Consider the following 22,350-nt stretch of genomic DNA (forward strand, 5'->3'; position numbering starts at 1 on the left):
CGGAGCTGAAGCAACACTTGATGCCCAGGCCTGCTTTGACTCTGAAATAGCAATCAGCACTGAGTCATCAATCCACCGCCCGTTCCTCAGCGGGTTCCCAGGATTTTGATGCCCTCATTCTGCTGCACCCTCAGGAAGAACTTGACAGTAGGCAGAAGAGACTATTCATTGACCCTCAAACGGGCAAGATTTCTGCCAAACTGCCATCGAAGGTGCAGAACACTCATCCTCTCATAAGTAAGATTATCTTCGAGGAGCAGCTTGCACTAAAACCACCACTACCTCTCAAGCTGAAGAAGCATTACGACAGGGCACTAGCCCTATACCCTCGCATTCCACCATTCATCCTTCCCCCTACTTCCTCTCCTCTTCCTACAATTCCTGCTCCTTCACTAAAACTAACCATCCCTCCACCTAAAGCCCCTCCTCCTCCACCACATAGGCCACCTCTGCCATCCTTGCTAGAGGGGTCCCACATTCATACTATGGGGAGGGTAGTTCCCTAGATCCCACTGAGCCATAAGATGCCCCATATGACCAGAAGCCCCAACTTGATCCATAGAATGATTATGGTGTTGTCTCCACAGGCATTAATGACGTGACCTCAACCTAGCCATGCCCTCTCCACCAGATGATAGAAGTGATTAAGAGGTAATTCACAGTGTGGCCACCGTTCACAAGGTGGACTTACACACCATTACAGAGGAAGATGACTTTTTTTTATTTTTTTTAAATCTTTTCTGTTAACAATCATCGACTTACAAAGGTACATAGCAATGATACAATCTCAGGCCAGGCGAGGCAGAATCTAACAACAATGATGGACATCGCACACAGTTAGGACCATTTCAAGGAGCAGGCGGATCATCAAGGGCAATGTCCTGGGGTGGAATACAAATGTTCCCTCTACAGGAGTTCCAGGGTCCCCATATTCGGGACCACTTTTTGGGGCAGCCCGAGCAACAAATACAGTCTTCTCAAGGAACATGCACCAATCCATACTTGTCTTCCATGCTCCCAGTGTGGGCGGAACTGCGGCTCCCCAGGCCTGAGCAATGTTCCTTTTTGCCACCATTTATCCTAAAGTGACCCATTGCGTTTGATGTGTGTTTAGGTCAGTTGGCTCCCAAATGTTCAATAAACATCTGCGCGCTTCCGGGAGAAGAGGTACTGTAAGGACCGCTTCCACCACTACATGGACCTCTCTCCAGTAGGACTGAATGTGTGCTCATTCCCAGATGATATGTAAGAAGGTGACTACGTGTCCACAGTGTCTACGACAGTCTCCCGTGGTTGCCCTTCCCATCTGTGCCAGTCTAGGCCCTGTCATGTATACCCTATGAAGGATTTTAAGGTGGACAAGTCGCAGACTTGCTTAAATCACCACTACTCTGGGAGATGATACGGCATCTTGCCAGTCCTCGTTGTCTAATTTAATACCGTCTGCCACCCATTTTTGTCGTAATATTACTAACGGGTCTCCCATGTTGTAGATAAGTTTATTATAAATAAGCTAAATAGTCTTTTCCTGGAGGTGACCATCCAATAACCTACTTTCCAATGGGGAGGACTCTGGGGGGGAGGAACCCTTGGGAAGGACAGAACGTAAGGCATGTTGCACCTGCGTATAACGAAAATACTCTGAGTCAGCCAGTTCGTGCTGACCCTGGAGGGCAGTGAACGAGTTTGTCATTCTTCTCCTATAGGTCTTGGATATGAGAAATACCAATCGTATCCCACTTATCCAATCCCTTTGTCGTCCATAGGTTACCTAGTTGTGCAGAATCCCATAAGGGGGTGACCAGCGTCAGTTTACCTTACCACCCCAGGGACCTGTTGGCAGCGTGCCACACTGTTATCGAATGTCCAGTAGGGCCTGTTAATGCAGGCTGGGTGGGTTCCGGAATATAGCGGACTATTATAGTTCCATCCCGGGAGAAGCCATACGATAGCCTGGGTCGTCCGGGGCCCCGTAGGTGCCATGACTGATAGCAGCCATATGTGCTGCCCAATATTATTTTTGAATGTCAGGGAGGGCGATGCCACCATCGTACCACTTCAGGGTGAGTTTCTTAAGAGCTATGTGTGGTGTTCCATTCCATAACCACTCTCTCTGAAGGTGCTCAATTTCTCCAAAATAGGCGAGAAGGACCACATCAAGCGAGTTTGGAAGATGACTTCTTAGGGGAAACACTTTCGCACACTCCGTGCTCAACACAATACCTACCCATTAAGGGTATGTTAAAATCCACTCAGAATGTCTTTAAAGACACTGTTAGTTACCCCAGGGTTGACAGAAAGTATAAGGCCTCCTCTTCAGACCCACCTTTTATGAAATGACAGCTCCCACCAGATTCTCTAGTTGTGCATACTGCCCTCAAATGCACAGGATACTAGGGACGTCCCAACCCCTGACAAAGAAAGTTAAAAGATCGATGCAGTGGGCAAACGGATGGCCACACAATCTTTCACCCACTGACGCATCGCTAACTCGGCCGGTCTACTCTCGAAGTACGATCGAGCACGGTAGGACACATGGAAGACCTGATCCAAAACCTCCCGGATCAGTGGAGGCAAAGGGCTAAAGAGCTCGTACGTAGGGACAGACCGTCTCCAACACAACCATTAGGTGTGCTCTGGATGCCGCTGCAAGAGGGTATTAACTCTAACATTCTCATCTGCCTAAATGCCTGGCTCTGTGTTTCTGGCTTTAAGCCAGAAGTCCAGCAGTATCTGAGTAACTTGCCCTTCGACAGGGAACACCTCTTTGGGCCTCAGGTTGACAAGATGCTGGTGAAAATCAAAAAAGACACGGCCAAGGCAATGGGGATCTTCAGTCCTCATTGTCACATGGCTCCTTTCATAGCTCACAGTTATGGCAGCCCCAAAGACACCACCCCAGAAGCCTGTACCTCATACGAGAGGCAACCACAGCAGCGGCAAACCTCCCAGGGTTATTCCAGAAGTGCCTACAGGGGAAATATCCACAAGGGCAGAGGTGGTGAGGTAATGGAAGCCACTTCCGCCAAGCAGTGATTTTCTGTCCCTTCCCCTTGACCACATTACAACTGTCAGGGGACTCTTGCACCAGTTTCTGTTACAATGGTAAAACATCTCCTCAGAACAATGGTTTCTGTTCATTGTAGACAAGGCTACTGCCTGGAACTCACTGCTCCAACTCCAACCATCCTCCGCAAACACGTTCTCTCCACATAACACCAGCGCCTCCTCCAGGAGGAAGTGAATGCACTATAACTCAAAGAGGCTATAGAGCCTGTTCCGCCACAACAATGCATAAAAGGGGTGTACTTTCTCATCTTCAAGAAAGACCGGTCATCTGTCCCCTTAACAAGTAGTCTGTAGTCCCATACGAGAAGATTCCCAACCAGTCGAATCTTCTCATACTGCACCAGGGCACAGTTAAACACCCTGACCCCAAGCAGCTTAACATGGTGATTTTGCACCTGAGGTCCTAGAATTTGGCCACCTCAATTTGCCCACTGAGTGGCCATTCTTAAAGATGCTTGCCTTACAACTACTCATGCCTTCTATGCAACAAAGTTGAAAAGGTTTGTCCACTACTGCCTACCCAAAAACATTGTTCCACACAAGCTAGCAGTACAACACATTGTTACCTGTTTCACTTTCTCAGGTCTCACTTACACTCCATTCATTTGCATTTGACTGCTGTGACAGTATTTCTACAGAACAGGAAGCAGTCTTGGTTATTCAGAGTCCTCATCATTAAGGTCTTGTGGAGGGACCTAAGCGGGTCATCCCACCTAGGTTGCCCCATCCCTGTCCTGGACTCTCAATGTAGCCCTCATTTGGCTCATGGGTCCCCCTTTTGTGTCCCTTCATAAGTTCCCTTTTCAATTTCTCTCATAGATGGTAGCATTTCTGGTCACAATCACTTCTCTCCGGCATGTGGTGAGATCCAAGCTCTCATGCTAAAAGAGCCTTTTTTTAGGTCCATGCTGACATAGTAGTATTTAGAAATAACCCAAAATATCTCCCCAAGGCGATCTCCCCTTTCCACCTGAACCAGACAATTGAGCTCCATACAACCACACTCTGTGGCAGAAAGAGCCCTTCACACATTAGATGTCGAAATGGCTCACATGTACTACATCCATAAGAAGAAACCATTCTGTAAAATGCAACTATTATTTGTTGCCTACACTAAACCACACAAAGGCACTGCTGTTTCAATAGAAGAGATAGCTCCCTGGCTAGTGAAGTGTCTTCAGACCTGCTACATCAAAGCCAGAAGACCGCTCCCAGCTCTCCTAGGCCACATTCTGCTTGCAAGAAAAAGCGGCCTCCATGGCCCTTTTGGGTAACGTACCTATAGCTGACATTTGTAAGTCAGCTACCTGGTCCACTCCACACACGTTTACCAAGCACTACAATAAGCTCACAACACTATGGTTTTTAGCTAAATCAGATGAAATATAAATGCAACTTACGACATAAGTTTTTCCTATGTTTTCTTGGGGTAGCCCAGATCCCCACCTGTGTGAAGAGCATCTGCTCCCTCACAATGCTGGTTCAATGCAGTGTGTGGCTGCTGTGAAACATTTGAGGGCTGCTTGGGTTCTCATTCTTGCTATTTTGGTTAGCAGTCAAGTGTAGACCCTGAACTGCACCCTACAGCTTCTCATGCACAATGGCTATTCTTTTTGCGGCCAATCCACAACAGTTTGGCTTTAATTTACTCTTGTAGTACTCATTGCTTACTCCTGAATTTGAGAAGTAAAGCTAGAAGTATTCTTGGCATGCTCCTGAAAGTTGGGAGTACGCCAGGAATTTAAGAGTAAGTTTTAGCTACTGTTGGCAAATTGTTTGTGAATTAAGCCATAGAGAAAGAGTGATAGCAACAGGGAGAGCGTTGGAGCGACAGCAAGGGTATGATGATGAATGTAGTGAATTGTATAAGTATTCTGTCTCTCTCTGTATCTCTCTCTCTCTTTTCCTGTCAAATAATCACAAAACGCTAAGGGCTGCAGAGTTGAAGTTCGCACATGAAAATGTAGCAAAACCATGTGTTATTCTATTCACTGCACATTCCTGTCTTTGATGAAAATGGTGTCCTGTCACACAAGGATTTGTCCATAAAGCAAACCTACGTTTTCATATAAATGGGAAAGTAAAGTAAGCATTGTGTCTCCCTAATCCTTAAAATAACTAAAAATGAAAATTAGAACTTGTCAATCATGGTAAACATAAAGACCCCTGCTTCAGATGCTTAGCAGTGTCCACATCTCACTGAATAGTTTCTCTTGGTATCGACTTAACTTTATGAAATATAACCATGGAATGAGGGATTTAGAGAAATAAATCTAATGCCAAACATTTTGAAACCATCATATTTATACCAAGACCGTTTATTTTCATTGGTGGAACTGGAGACTGCAATCAAATTCATAAAATTGACTCGTATGCTTAATGTTCTGCTTCGCCTTTTTATTTTAAACATCTACTGTTTGTGACATTGCTCAAGTTATACCTCAAAGCAAAGTGACTACATTTATCTGTGGTTGTAAATTCGATGTTAACTCACTACTGCTTTTCTAAAAAAAAAAATTGTCCAGCTTCACCTGTGCCGTCTTAGGCCATTATTAGGCTTCTAGGATTTGTTCCCAGTTCTTACCTGAGACACCCACCCCTCAACGCTCAACACTAAATGGTCTCTTAGGCACTGTTCATTTGCCTCGGACTTAGCCTATATGCATATTGTTGTGCAAGATTTTATGAAGTGGTCCGAATTTCACTTCAGGTCCTTTGTCTCACCCCTCCCCACCCCCTGTATGTTCAGTTATCTACCGGCCTTCCATCGGTCTCATAGGAAGCAGCCTCAACACTCCCTTTGGTTCTTCCACCAGTCTCTCCCAATGTCACCCATTAAGAGGCCTTAGATGTTTATTCCTTTTCCTGGGTGTCTTCCAGTCAGCCACATTCGCTCTGGTCTTCATCTTTTACTAGATCTTCGTCATGGTCCCCTCTCCTTTCACTTTCCACATTTATGATATTGCCTTTATCAGATTCATCCTTTGTGTTGTCGTTTTCTGTGCCTGAAGGCTTTTCGCTCCCTGTTCCTTTGGTAAACTTTGTACAGTGCAGGGCCCTAGGACTAGGGACCTTTGCCTCACTGGGCTTCCTTGAGAACCTCCAAGAGGCTCCTTTCAATATCCTCTTGGATGTGGATGAGGCTGTATTCCCATGCCCTGGACGCCTCTTCCTGACCCATGGCAACCCTCTACCCACAGCCTGTCTTCCCTGTCAGGCTACTGCATCCCTTCAGGAGTTTTGGTGGTTTCCTAATGTAAAATCAAAGTTGCTATTTATTGTTTTTTTGGATTCTCGACTCTTCTTGTGGGAGTTTGTACTGGAGCCCTCTAACAGGCCAGGTACGTCCATGGAATGCAGCATTTACAACAATTGCCGTCTGTCCATAAATAAACCAATCCGGATTTATAAAGTGCAGCTAATCACCAGATAGGGTATCCAGGCTCTTGTGGGCCCCAAAGGCTTATTCCAACTTCCAGGTTTTGAGGGCCATTCTGAATTCTGGAAGCGAGGTGATGGTCTGGAGGTGCATGAGGAGGCTGTTCCAGGTCTTTACTGAAATGTGGGAGCAGGAGCGTCTTCCACTTCTGCTTCGGTAGATGCGGGGAGTATGGGAGGCAGAGCGTAGTCTTCTCAATGGTTGGTGGCAGTTCAGACGGTGGTTAATGTAGGATGGTTTTTGGTTGTGTAGAGCCTTGTGCGTGTGAGTCAGCAGCTTGAATTAGTATCTCTTCTGTATAGGGAGCCTGTGAAGTTTCCTGAGGTGGAGTGGGATGTGGGTTCGTTGGGGAAGGCCAAGGATGCGTCTTGCTGCAGCGTTCTGTATGGTCTCTGTAGAAGGTGTGTGGCGATTCCTACATAGAGTGCATTGCCATAGTCCTGTTGGCTGGTGATGAGGGCTTGTGTCACGGTGCATCTCGTGTGTAGGGGTAGCCACTTGAAGATCTCATGTAGCATGCGCAGAGTGAGGAAGCAGGCGGAGGAGATGGCGTTGATCTGTGATTTCAAAGTGAGTTTGTTGTCTATGATGATTTCGAGGTTTCTGGTGCCATTGGATGGAGTGGGTGCGGGTTCAAAGTCTGATAGCCTCCAGAAGTTGTTCCATGTGTCGCTGCTTTCGCCAAAGATCAGTACTTATGTCTTGTCTGTGTTGAGGTGCAGGCTGAACTCATGGCCTCTAGTATCTATCGCAGGAGACTGTAGTCGGTGCATAATCTACCAAAGTACTCCTTATTTGAGTTGCTTCACCTACAAGTGATTTTCAACCTAAATGTGATTTTACACATGGGATATGTACTCTTAAAGGTTTTCCACAATCATGCTGACGTTGCGCTAATAGCAACTAAGCCCCTCAATGTGCTATCAATGAAGTGTGATGCTATACTAAAGCACACCTTTTACTCCCATAAGTCACATGAATCTTTCTATCTCATTTTCTCATTAGAGCTGCTCCATACTAAATCTAACTCTCAACATCAACAGCCCACATGTTTTTCCTCTGAGTTTATTATGGCAGAAGAACCTAAAATAAAGAGAGCTTCATATAACATTATACTTCAGGTTGCATGTACCGCCTGACAGATCCTATCGTCCCTTAACCTAAATAAACCTGTCATGAAATAAAATTAACCCGGCCTGATGACAGTCTGGCCTCCATTAAAACGCGTATTCATTTTTTTTTTTTTTTTAAATAATAAAGGTTTGCGCCTTGCCTATGAGGTGTGTATCCTGGAATATATACACTGTGCTTTTTCTCCTTGATTTCAAAAGAAAACAAAATCCATGTGAGGACAAAACGTACTATCTCAGGCTACCATAACCTGATGTATGAACTATGCATCAGCCTGCATACAAAAGGGAAGATCAAGATCTTAGCCTCACATATTAACCTCCTTTTTCTTACCCCTTGTTTGAAACCCTGATGGTCTTAAAACTTCTATCGTGGCAACTGACATTAGCGTTGATTGCATGCCTACATCTGTCCATTTCCATGGATAATAGCACCTGCAGCTCTTACTTTTTCACTTACTCACATTCCTATTATCTGCCACACTCCCTTCTGGAATTAAACCAGATGACATCATGGCAGTGTAAATCAAGGTAGGACTATAACCTGTAAGGAAGCTACTCATTCACTGGCACAGACTGAACTGTCAAGAACCAAACCATCAGCTCTCCTGCCCTTTGATGCAGCCTCCCTCTGCCAATCAATGTCCTTCCAGTCCAGATGCAGCAAAACAGCAGCATCTAGACTGATTCACCTCAAAAGGACTCACCCGACCAATAGGCATGACTCGCATAAGAGATGCTACTATTGCCTCATACTTTATAACAGCCCTTCACTAAAGGCCGGACCTCAGATCTATTCTCTGCCCCCCAAAATGATCTGCTTGACCTCAGTCTGAAACTGGATCACTTGGATGAGATGATGCGAAGACTAATAATTGCACTTTGCCTTTCTCTTTCCCACAAGCACACTCCTTCCAGGAGTGCCTCTCCTCACTCTGATGATACACTTCACTAGACATATCTGTTCACGAAGAGATGAACACAGATCCCTTAATTTAGGAGCATTCCTCCTTGTACATTACCTTGAGTGCTCGACCATACACCTAATAGTTTCTCAGAACCCACCACACATCTTATTACCACATTCTCCTGAGTTAGAATTCCTAAACATAAAGATCAATCTGTCCAAGCACCCTCAGATGACTCTCTTCCTTTCGGCCTCTTACCGATCACATCGCATTTCCTTATCCAAGACAGTGACCTTCGCATTAGTGCACTGGAATAAAAATCTGGTTCTGCTCATGCTTCATATCATTATTTCATGTTGTAGTAGCACTTGCATACATCTTCCACATCAACAGGGCCGAAAAAACAGATCCTGGTTTCAGTGCCTAACTGAGGAGATTACAAATACAACACTTAAGTCACTGATGCAGAACATCTTGTATCCCCACTTGGCAGCAAAAATAATTTTATTGGTTTTCTTGAAGATATCACAGATTAACTCATCTCCTCTGTAAACCGATTTTCTGGAAGATTTCAAACTCCACTGACAAATGACGAAGGTACATATATCTTCTCAAAATCTGTCCTATTAAACTAAACACTGCTACAACATTGCATCCCTTCTACCTTCAATAATGGATCTACATTGTAAAGAACCACCATCTTTTTGAGAAGGAACCTGGTTGTCCTTAAGAAGTATTTGAATTGAGGAGTTTTGTAAATCTCCTTGAAACCATGACACCCCTGTACGGTTCCCTGTTCACATCGGCTGTGCTACACTTACTTTAGCACATCTGCAGTCCAGTGCTGCATTGTTGCACAGTGTACTTGTTGACCGCTTCATTGAGTGGTGATTATTTTGGATGATGGGTAGTGCGACAGTGCTAAGGCTTCATGTTTTGCTCCTGTTTGTGCTCTGCTCTCAAAGTGGGCTTGATCCTCTGTGTTTAGGAATTGGATGGTCTGCTATCAGCTGTCCTGGTTCAAGGCTTTCCTAAAATAAAGTTCAGCCTTTGGCTCTTTCTTGAATCTGTATTGGTGTGTTTGGATTCAGACATCGTGTTTCATCTTGTTCCACAGGTGATCTCTCCAGGTTCTGAAAGGTCCTCCGCAATGATGCAGCTTTTGTTGGCATATTGGAGTAGAATTTCTAGCTCATCAGGCATTCTCCAAGATAAAGTGTGGCACTGGGTTCTGAAGATGATTGGGCTCATTTACCTGAATTGACCTTGAGCAGAAGCAGTTTATTTTACAGGGGTTCACTGGATATCTGAAGAAAATAAGCCCACATTCATACAATGATAATTCTTGGCAACTTATAACGCGGAGTCTTGTTAGGCCACAAAGCCAATTCTCGTGCTTTTAAAAATATGACGACCTTCTTCAGACTGCATAGGTGTTTAGGGTAGGACTAGTGGTCTGTGCAGTCAGTCCATAGGCGATAAAGCTATGAATGCTCACCATGCTGGGCTTAGGAAATCATATGGTAAACTACTGTTTGTCAAACTCAGCATCAGAGTACATTTTGATTTCTTGTTCATAAAAAAGCTGTTATTTACTAGCAGAAAATCCTAATCATAGATTACTTATTCCTTGCAACATTATTCATGCATCGTATATCCCTCACCTATGAACATGTCTATCCACTTATAGTCCTCTCTCAGCCACTATTTTTCGCACACTGTGCACTTATCTATTGAGCTTTCTGTCCATGGACATTCATGCACTGCGCATACTTCTGCCCTACACTTATGCATCAGTTGACCCATACCCATGCATTCATCATCCACTCGCACATATCCGTCAGTCCCCACCTGTCTTCATCCATCCATCCACCATCCATCTACAATTGCATCCATTCAGCTCCACAATTGCATCTACCCCCTATCATTGTATGTGCCCACTGCCATCAACCATCTATTCATCCTTGTATTCAACTACACAGTCATCAATTTATACATCCGTGCATTTAGCCAACATTCATCTCTAGCTGCATGTGCCCCTTGTATACGGTCTGACTGCATATGTGTCTATATGTGTGCTGTCTCTCTGTGTGTGTATTTGCATGTGGCGTTTGCGTGCATTTGGGTCCCTGTATGCATAGTTTTTGTTTATGCATCCAAATATACATCAACACAACATACTCCCATTGCAAAAAATGAACACATACACCAAATACTGATCTGGGTTATTGGCTTTGCCAAGACTTATTTTCCTTGTTCACCTAAAAAAAGGGAAAGGTTAATGTTTGTTGAGGGAAAGGGCATTTGCAGATTAAGCACATTAATTTGTGGATGACAGAAGGTTTTAAATTTATGTCCTGAATTTATAAAGGTTAGTAACATGGAGAAGGAGTAGAAATTAATGTACGGCCTCGGCTCATTTTTAATAAATGAGTTAAAAAGGTCAAACTTTTACAAATTATTTTACACTTTTGTTAGGCTTCCTTTCCAACTGTCCTTTAAAGCTGACACGCTATTTCCTGCTTTCTAGCATTATTGCTGTGGTGATGCTAGAACACATTTTGTGATCATTTGTAGAAAATAGAACTTAGAAATGCCCTCGGTCTAGGTCCACTCTCTCCCCGCAGCTCAGCTATGCCGCCTCTTGCCTCCAGACCCCGTCCTCCTCCTTGGGAGGTTCGAGGCTGCTGCCCACTCCTGCACCTAGGCCTGCTTCCCGCTCCAACTGGGACCAGACTGCCTGCAACCACCGTAACCTTTCTCAGCCGTTTTGTTTTCTTTTTCTTAATTTTTCCCTGTTGTGCCACTGTTATTGTGCCATCTGTGTCTTGCTCTGATTCCACCACTGATTTTATTTTCTCGTGCCTGCCTGTTCCTTTTGCTGCTGCCCCTCCCCCCCCCCCCCCCCCCCCCTGGAATTTCCCTACTCCCAGCCTCTCCCTCCTCCCCTACTTAATGGGGGCCACTGCGGGGAAGCGCGAGTAAGACCTTCGACCCTCGGTCTAAATCCATCTCTCCCTGCAGCACCGCTGTGCCGTCTCTTGCCTCCAGACCCCGTCCTCCTCGTTGGGAGGTTCGAGACTGCTGCCTGCTCCTGCGCCTGCTGCCCACTCCAACTGGGACCAGACTGCCTGCAAACACCGTAACCTTTCTCAGCCTTTTTTTCCTTAATTTTTCCCTGCTGTGCCACTGTTATTGTGCCCATCTGTGTCTTGCTCCAATTCCACCACTGTTTTTATTTTCTCGTGCCTGCCTGTTCCTTTTGCTGCTGCTGCCCCTGCGGCCCCTCCCACCAGGAATTCCCCCCAGAATTTCCCAGCATCCCAGTCTCTCCTACCTCCCACCTCTCCTACTTAATGGCAGCCGCTGCGCCGTCACGCTGCTGGCGCGCCAAAGGCAAGCCCGTCTGCGCCCGTCCGTGACCTAACTGTGGCCAGTGCCAGGAACCCTGGACCTCCCACTACCCATCGCTACGACACCACCACCCTCCTCGCATTCAACCCTGGAAGACTTGGAGAATGCCAACAGGCCTCGCCGAACACAACCCACGGCTAGTTCTCCTGCCTCCACTGCCGCCAGACCCTCACAGCCACCCCGGCCTCCAACACCGCCGATGCCAGCACCGGCGACACCCTAAAATGCATCATCCTCAACGTACGCTCTGTACTCAAACACGCCATGGAAATCTGGAACCTACTCGACTCTCACCTGACATCGCCTTCTTCACAGAGACCTGGATCAATGCATCCTCCGCCTCCTACATCAGCACCGGCATCCCAGACGGATACAAGATCCAGAGGAAATACCACCCCAACCACCCAGGAGGGGGCCTCGCCATCGCCCACAAGAGCACCCTCCGCCTCACCACCTCAGCTAAACTTTCCCCTCTGCCGAACACCTGCACTTCCAGATCCAGACCAACCCCAAGCCACACTCCGAGGAACCCTCTTTTACAGCCCCCCAACACCCTTTGCCACCACCATCACCAACTTCATCGCACCCCACGCCATTGCCTCAACAAACTACATACTCATTGGAGACCTGAACTTCCACATGGACAACCCCAGCGATCCCAACTCCACTATCCTTCGGGACAACCTCGCCAGCATCGGACTTGAACAACTCGTCAACACATCGACCCACAGAGCAGGACACACCCTCGACCCCATCTTCTCGGCGAGAAACAGCGTCCTATTCAGCCACACAACGCAGCTGCCATGGACCGACCACCACTGCGTACACTTCGCCATCAACAAACCCAAGGCACCCAAACCAGCCCCACCCTCACCACGAAGGAACTGGAGCAAGGTTACCGACGAGCAACTTAACTCCATCCTCCCCCGAGACAACCACACCTGGGCACCCGACTCAAACGACGCAGCCAGAGAACTTCACACCTGGATCTCCAACTGCGCAGATGATCTCTCCCCGCTACGCAACCCCGACAGTCAACGCCACAGGAAAACCGCCTTGTTCACCACCACTCTCCAAGAAGCCATACGCACCTGCAGACGCCTGGAGAAGAACCGGAGAAACACCAAGACAACGAAAAACCACACCACCTACAAGGACGCCATGACGGACTACCACAACCCGATCAGAGCCACCAAGAGGAACTTCATCCACAACAAAATCCTGGCCAACTCCAAGGAACTTTTCAGTGTCATTCAAGAATTCACCAACCCATGCAGCGAAGCCACAGACATCACCCCATCCCAAGACCTCTGCGACAAGCTTGGAACCTATTTCCCCCTCAAGATCAAAGACCTCTATGACAACTTAATCGACCATCCACCAGGCGCCACAGACGGCCCGCCGCCCCCTTGAAACACCAGCCAGCCCATCATCTCCAACTGGACACCGATCAGGACCGATGAAGCCGCCTCGACCATGAATAGCATCCACTCAGGGGCCCTCACCGACCCCTGCCCCCCTCACATCTGCCACAGAGCCGCGGCCACCATCGCACCCGAACTACAACGCACCATCAACACCACCTTCAAAACAGGTACCTTCCCAGATGACTGGAAGCGCGCAGAAGTCAGACCCCTGCTCAAGAATCCCACAGCTGACCCCACCGACCTCAAGAACTATCGGTCCATCTTGCTCCTTCCCTTCGCAGCCAAAGTTGCAGAGAAAACAGTCAACAGGAAACTGACATGATTCATTGAAGAGAACGCCATCCTCGACCTGTCCCAATCAGGATGATTCTGAAGCAACCACAGCACAGAGACCGCCCTACTCACCGCCACAGACTACATCCGCACCCTCCTGGACCAAGGCCACTCCGCAGCCCTCATCCTACTTGACCTATCAGCGGCCTTCGACACCGGCTCCCAACGCACACTAGTCTCCAGACTACACAACACAGGCATACAAGGAACAGCCCTGGACTGGATCTGATCATTCCTCACCGGAAGAAGCCAAAGGATCAGACTCCCACCCTTCCTCTCCGACCCCACTAAAATCACCTGCGGAGTCCCACTGGGTTCATCACTGAGCCCCACCCTCATCAACATCTACATGGCCCCCCTCGCAGCCATCGTCCGGCAACACAGCCTCAACATCGTATCCTATGCCGACGACACCCAGCTCATCCTCTCCCTCACCTAAGACCCCACCAATGCCAACCTCAACTTCCAGAAAGGAATGCAAGACGTTGCTGTCTGGATGACCAACAGCTGCCTGAAGCACAACGCCGAGAAGACAGAAGTCCCCGTCCTCGGTACCACCCCTTCTGCATGGGACAGCACCTGGTGGCCGACTGCCCTCGGAAGCCCACCTACCCTCTCATACCACGCCAAGAACCTCGCCATTGTACTCGACTCATCACTCACCATGAACCGACAGGTCAACGCCGTCACTTCCAGCTGCTTCAACACCCTCCGCATCCCTTGCAAGACCTACAAGTGGATCCCCCAGAAGACAGTCACCCACGCACTCATCACCAGCAGACTGGACTATGGAAACTCACTCTACGCCGGAATCAACAAGTCCCTACTCCGCAAACTCCATACAATACAGAACACCGTCGCCAGACTCGTCCTCGGCATCCACCGACACGAACACATCAGCCAACACCTACGAAGTCTCCACTGGCTCCCCGTGGAAAAGAGAGTCCCTTTCAAAATCCTTACTCACACCTACAAACGCCTACACAACAACGGACCCAAATACCTCAACAACAGAATCAACTTCCACGTACCCAAAAGAAACCGCCGACCTTCCAACCTCGCACTGGCCGAAACCCCGCGCACCCACAGAACCAGGGCAGGCAGAAAATCCTTCTCTCACATTGCAGCCAAGACCTAGAGTAAGCTACCGGCAGACATCAGACGCGCCCCCTCCCTGAACACCTTCAGGAAGACCCTCGAGACCTGGCTCTTTGGCTAAACAGATCCACGGACCCACCCTCAGCGTCTTGAGACCCTCACGGGTGAGTACCGCGCTTACAATTGCCTGATTGATTGATTGATTGATTGATTCCTTACATTTGTTCATAAACACCCTCATTATTATAAAATACCTTCAAATGGCTTGATCCCACCTAAACCCCCCCCCCCCCCCCCCCGCAAATCTTAAAAAAAAAAAATCTATTCCCATTCCAACTGCTTTAAAGCTTTGCACAGTAACCACATGTGGTGACATAGACCACATGAGAGGACATAGACTACAGGATGGGTCCTAGTCCTCCGGAGTTCTTTGCTCCCACCTTTCCAGTCTAGATGGTAGATGGCACCTGTGGACATTCAGAACGGGAGAGGCCCAGAACCGAAACAAAGAATGCGATGAGCTTACCGCACCCTGGCATCAGTTTTAGGCCCACTGGTGACGCCAGGCAGTACGATGGTGAAAACATATGGCTGCGCGAAAACTACACATACTGATCATCTGTAGGAGGCTATGGCTCAGAGTTTCTAACTGGTAGGTGAGATGGATGCTGGGAGCTGCACTTCCACCGAAGTTGCTGGCGTAACCTACAGATTCTCTTGCATGAAGACAGATTATGAAATGCTGTATAGGGCAGATAAGTGATTCCAATATCTTTCCACCCTGAAGTGGGAGTCTGTCTTAGATTGAGAGTCATGGCTATGTGGGACAGTCTGAGGGTCCTTAACGGGTACACCGGGTAATACCGTATATTCAGTATAGGTTGCACTCGCGCGTTGCAGAATTAGGAACAAGCCCAAATGTAGAGTGGAATTTTTTTCAGTGCCCTGGAAGGAAAGATGGGGAGGGATTTGCATTGAGTTTAAGGACTGTTGAGCAATATTCCATCGTCATGGAAGCAAGAATCATTCAAATGGAGTGTATTTTGCTAGCAGCAATTCACATTCAGCCCTCTTTAATAGTTTTTCAGGTTCGTTTGGTCCCCAAGATCTTTCATCTTCAGGGACCAGCAGAATGTGCATGGATACTGAGCAGGAGGCTGGGTTGGGTCATCTAAGCACACGGGGTTCACCCGTTAGAAGCGGGGGGGTGGATTTGAAAACCACCATTAAGAACGTTGGATAGAAGTTCACTTCAGAAGCAGTCACTCTTTCATAAAGACTACGAGAGTATTTAGGCTGCTAACAAAGGGCCCTGCAGGTTCAGTCGAGCGTAGGTAGTAAATTAATAATCACCCTCGGAAGCCAAGGATAGGATTCTGCAAGCCACAGGGAAAGACATTTATTAGAAGACGAATAAAACCATTCTCTTCTCGGATTTGGCAGTTGGTGGGAGGCAGGCGGTATGTATAAATGTCCCCAAAATACTCTCTGCATTTAATATACATTCCTCCTTACTGTTTCCAGTTACTTGCCTCGTCTCCTAGCCCGCTGTGAAGTTTGAAAGGTTGGAATAGCATGGCTATTGTAAAATAAAATGTTTAAAATAAAACATTGTAATTCAGAATGTTATCAAATGCAATGTACGAGTGGAATACGTGTTGCTCTTTGGAAAATGGCTAAATAAAATGTTAACAACAAACAAATAAACCTGGTGGTGCACTTATCTAAGAATGGTGTATGCCTGGTTTGGTACTCTTCGTTGTTCTTGAGAGTGACTTTGTGTCTGCTCAATCTTTCCATTTCTAGTACCAAAGGACCCGAACCCCCAGTGGCGGAGAGTGGCTTGGAGTCACGATTGCACACTCCTCGCCTATGCGGAAAGCACAGGAACGGTCAGGTTGTTTGATCTGATGGGAAGCGAGCTGTTTGTCATCCCACCGGTAATTACTTTTTGTCTCATGTCTAACCAGAGTTAAGATTATTTGCATAAAAAGAACATCAGGCGTAGTTGATAGATGAGATTTATGAGGAAGGGGTAGAACTTCTTATGCCATTGAAGTAGCTTTTAGTTTTAAGCAAGAAAATGCTCTTGTTCTTCTGCGCCTAGATTCTGTCACAGTGACGTAGGCTCAGAGCTGAGCAGTTCTCAAGAACAGAGAAATCAATGCTTCAATGTTCTCTCTATAGTTACTATGTCCTAAAGAACTGCCAATGTACGTGCTCTAAGAGCCCTTCCTTATGTTGATGATTTGGGGATCTTAGTGTTTCCTAAGACCTCTTGTGGAGGTCTGTGCTTGCCTCTACTATTCCGTCCAGTCATGCCTACATATGGCGGGCCATGTCCCCAGCAGACCATGGTGTAGTGTAATCCTGTGCTTTAATTTTTGGCTTATTTGGGGTTTGAAACAATAGTTGAGCCAATCTCGACATCGTTATGGCCATAGGTAGGATCCGGATAAAGACCTACAGCGAATCACTGACAAAATATCGACTACCACAATATCGAGGTACAAAAATATTGTGACAAAAATATCGGTCAAGAATATCGACATCCTAGCTACATCATAAGTACAAAAATATATAGAGAAAAAATATCGTTGTTAAAAATATCATTTTTTTAAATGTTACAACAATAATGTAAAATAAAGTAAATAATACATATAATTAAAAGAAACATAGTTAAAAATATTTTAAAATGTTTAAAAATCATAACTAATACGTATAATGTAAAAATAAATTAAACATATACATATAATATATATACTTAATAATCATAAAGAATTATTTTAATAACTTATACATTGTTAAAACATTTTATAAATTATAAATACATATATACGCATAAAACAATAATATAAATAAAAATATATATAACAAATTAAAAAATTACAATATTTTTAATCTTTTTGAAATAAATTATACACTACAGGAACTAAAACAGTAGAGAAAATATTGGGTAGCGGAGGGAATAAAATTACTATGCCAACACCAGAGAGTGCAGCAGTAGGGAAAGTGTTGGATAGCGAAGGGGTAAAAATTACTATTCCAACTCCAGAGAGGGCAACAGTAGGAAAAGTGTTGGATAGCATAGGGGTAACAATTACTATTCTTACTGTAGTGAGTGCAATAGTAGGGAAAGTGTTGGATAGCATGGGGGTAAAAATTACTATTACCACTATAATAATAATAAATAACTTCAGTGAGTGCAACAGTAGGGAAACTGTTGGATAGCGTAGGGCTAACAATTACTATTTCCACTCCAGGGTGTGCAACAGTAGGTAAAGTCTTGCATAGGGTAGGGTTAAAATTGACATGCTTATCAATTAAATAATTGTTTTAATTAACTAACGAATTAATAATTAACAATGAATTAATTATGAATACCAATAAATTAATGACTTTAATAACATTAAATTACTTCCCACCCTATTCCCCTATAAACCCAGAACCCGCTCGTAAAATAATTTAACACAATATAATAAACAATCAATTAATAAAAATTAATTACCAATTAACAATAAATTAATTATCAATACCGATAAATATAATTTAATAATTACTTTATTATAATTAATTGACTTCCCACCCTATTCTCATATAAAAATTAACACAATTAATGATTATCAAATCAATTAATAAAAATTAATTCACAATTAATAATTAACGATAAATTATCAATACCAATAAATACAAAATAATAATTACTTGAATATAATTAAATTACTTCCCACCCTATTCCCCTATAAACCCACAACCCGCTATGGAACTAAAACGCAAAATGTAATTAAAAATAATTAATAATTTCTAAAAATTATCATTTAATTTACTATAATCTAATTGCTTCCCACCCTATTAACCCGCTATGGTACTAAAATGCAAAATTTACTTAAAAAAATTACTTTCTTCTTAACATTTAATACATATATTTAAAAAAAAAATACAAAACATAACAAAAAATATGGAACACATGCATATAAAATACATACTAAAATACATAACACTAATATAAACATCGATATTATTAACAACGATATTTTTGCAAACGATATTACTAACTTCGATATTAACAAAAACTATATTTCTGATCTTCAGGTCAATATTCCGGTCACCGATATTCTTGATGTCGATATTCTGTCCCTCCGATATTTCTGTAGGTCTAAAAAAAAAAAAAACCTGATATTATATCTGTACTCCGCCTTCAGCGCAACATGGAGACTCATAGTCAGAAAAGATATTCAGTTTGATTTTAATAATATTAGTAGACTTGGTTATCTCCCATTTTATGTACACATGTTTTTGTGCCTACATGTACATTTAGCGTCAGGCAAGTTTTGCCGGCAACTTTAAAAATTAACTTTCACATTTTAATGTACATTGAACACATCAAACTATGGAACAGGCGATCGACTTGTGATCTTTCTATAATATTCTCTCTGGACCAAATGAACATGCCCCTGTCTGCAGCTTCTTACGAACAATCACAGAAAAGATGTTTGAAGTGGGGGGTCAAACTAAGCTCGGTGCCACCCTTCGGAACGGAGCCATGATTCTCCTATTCCCAAGGAAGCTGGACAACTCTGTCTTATTAAGGAGATTACACTTTATCATGCACTGTATAGTCCTTACTTTTGTGTTATCCGTAATCTATATTTTTGTTTGACCTGGTCCTTTCGTGTTTCTTTTGGATGAACAGCTTTCTATGATGTAATTTATGAGAATTATTTATTTTGAAGTCACTAGAAAATAGTAAGTAAGGCGCTAAAAATAAATGTGCAATATTTATGGAGAACCTGCATGATATCCATTCAGTGGAGTTTATCTGACAATTTGTGCCCTCTTTTGTGTGTCTCTTGCTGTCTAGAAGAGCTCTCGATTTCCTTTGTCAGCCCCTGAGGAGATTACAGCAACTTTTCGAAGAACTATAGTATAATTGCATAACAGTTGCGAAAGAGCATATCTTTCACAGGTACATTGACAAGCAACACATCATGTAGGTACACCTAGGCATACCAACAGAAGTCAGTGTTGCACAAAGTGTGGCATAAGTTTTATACATGGGGTGCGATATGAGGTGTTGGAGGTTGATGGGTTCTGCCCATGCGCTATCACTACTTAGCTAAATGTGGGAGAATTCTAAACTGGGAAAGGGAGTGAGCAGAGTACCGATAGGATAGCAGTAGGTTGAGATTCTGAAATGTAGTACTGGGGCATGGGTAGTTCTGTACATAAAGACACCGGCATAAGAAGTTATGAGGTGCCGGTTGTGGGGGTCCTCCACAGGGGGACAGAAGATAAGCAGGAGAAAGGAATCTCCGGGTGTGGGGGGGGGGGGGGGGGGAGATCAGGAGGGGGGTTGTTAGGTCTCATGTCTCGTGGTGGGAGCGGGGAAGCCGTGGACACACATCAATTATGGTTTATCTCATGGAGGTAGATCATCTTAACCTATTTCCTGTAGGAATTCTGTTAGAAGGGTAGATAGGACGCCTTTAGACAGAGGCGCAACTAGAGCCAAATTGCAGGAGGGGCAACTAAAACTTTCGGGGGGGGGGGGGAGGGGTAATTCTTCCAGCAATAGGCAGAGTGGAGATGAAGGGGTGAAAAAACAACTGAGCCTCGTTAACACGTAAATGGTCTTTTAAAGACCTGTGAAGTACTCTGGTGCAGCTGTAATAAGCTCAAAAACTGTTGGTATGTCAGCCCGGGACACACACAACCAGAGGGGGGGGGGCTGAAGCCCTATGGGCATTGCGTGCCTGCCTCTAGAGGTGTCTAAGCATCCCAAAATGGAGGGCTTCATCCTCCATGTTCTCCCTATTGCACATCGCTCCGTGTCAAGCTGCCACTTGCCGGGGCTTTGGCGAGCGCCATTGGCGTTTGAGCATGTGTTTAGCAAGGAGGGAGAACCAGTGCCGCAAAGCGAATTTGCACCGTATGTCTGGGTCGGATTGAGATCACAATTCGGCCCGGGCACTCCCAAGAAAGTGGCCCTCATTCCTGGATCACGCCCGTTCACTAAACGGCATTTGGCTAGTCTCATCAGGCTCATTTTTAGAGAAATGTTTGATAAAGTATGTATTTTAAAGCTCATAGAGCAAGAAACATCAGTCGAAACTAGAAGCACTACATTTTGGCAGGGCGGGCGAAGTGAAATAAAGTGGCCCATAGGGCACAACTCCTGATATGGCTATGTGGCTATGTTTGCTACCTGGCCATTTTCTTAGCCAGCATTACCAGTATTTTAATGCCCTTGCCAGTACGAGAATGAAGAAAAACACAGGAAGCTGGAATTTTCTCCCCTGATCGATATGTACTTTAAAGTTAGAACAGTAGATGTAAGGTGAAAGCAGTTTAAAATGTGGTCTAAAGCTTCTTTAATGATCCGTGACTGATGGTTAAAACTAAACAATGGAAGAAAAGCCATGTTAAGAAAGAATACAGACTTCTTTATTATTGAATAAAGAATCCTCTCTCATTATTAACTCCCAGCCTTTGCAGATTCTTAAAAAATGAGCAAACAGAAGGTTATGTTTTTTTATTTTAGTTTAATAGAACATAAACGCGGCGTGAAGGGCGCAATTATATGAGCACCAGTTACAGAAGATCAAATTCATTTTTATTTTAGGCCTTGCACAACTGAGTCATTTGCCCAGAATCACAGGATGTTGAGGTGAGGCTGGGACTCAAATCTATATCCATAGTTCCACATTCGGCAGCTATGACCCTAACATTCCATTATCTAAATCTTTCGCTCTGGGAAAGGTGCTTCATAACGAGATTCATGCTAACGTACCCAACCACCAAGGCCTAAAAGACACTGTAGCCGAGATGCCAGCGACCGGCCCTCACCAAGCCCATTCACTTACTTACTCCAGCCCAGCCAACTGTAGCCTCAGGGTGATGGCCTGGCAGGGGAGGGGTGATGAAAAGCACAGAGCTGCTGCTGCTCCAGGGGAGCCGAGGGGATAATGGCCCACAGCAGGGGTGTGGGGCATTGCTTCTGGGAGTCTGCGCCTGCCCCACAGAGACCAAGATAAAGTCTGCAGGGGACAGAACAATAATGGCCCAGTGACGCTGTGAAAGCAACACCCTCAGAGCCTCCTTGCTAATGATGCTGCCCCCACCCCTTACGGTGGCCTGGTGGGGAAGATAATAAGGCTCTGTGGGCCGGTTGACAAAAACCGGGCCACTGGTTACCCTTAAGCACCAGCCCATCGGCCAATGCCTGACTGCCCGCCTTCCCTATCCGGTGCTGCCTTATGTTTCTCCCTGCACCTAAAGATACCCAAGGCACATGCCTTCCTCTTGTGCAATAAAGTAAATTCTGTGAACTCCTGCGGTAAGTATGTACTATGTGCCATTAAGTACATTGAGCTGGTCAAGACCATAGGCTATCTTGAGGTCTGCATCTGGGGCGTCCCGTGACAACGTGGGCTACTAATGTGCGCGTCGGGGTAATGGTGGTTCAGTTGGGCAGGAGCAAGGTACGTCCTATGCAACACAAAGTACTAAATATTTTTGAGGCAGCAGTTCCG

The 22,350-nt window shown here is 45.3% G+C and overlaps 1 protein-coding gene across 2 annotated transcripts in view; it reads left to right on the plus strand.

Moving 5' to 3' along the window:
• The window catches only part of NBAS (NBAS subunit of NRZ tethering complex), a 2,067,161-nt gene that overhangs the window by 345,162 nt on the left and 1,699,649 nt on the right, over nucleotides 1–22,350 (plus strand). For both annotated transcript variants that reach the window (XM_085610668.1, XM_085610669.1), the window contains exon 7: nucleotides 16,625–16,758. In XM_085610668.1, coding sequence (XP_085466794.1) covers nucleotides 16,625–16,758 — 134 coding nt within the window. The remainder of the gene's footprint in view (nucleotides 1–16,624; nucleotides 16,759–22,350) is intronic.

This window comes from Triturus cristatus, chromosome 6, assembly GCF_964204655.1.
Source record: "Triturus cristatus chromosome 6, aTriCri1.1, whole genome shotgun sequence".
NCBI classification, from domain to species: domain Eukaryota; kingdom Metazoa; phylum Chordata; class Amphibia; order Caudata; family Salamandridae; genus Triturus; species Triturus cristatus.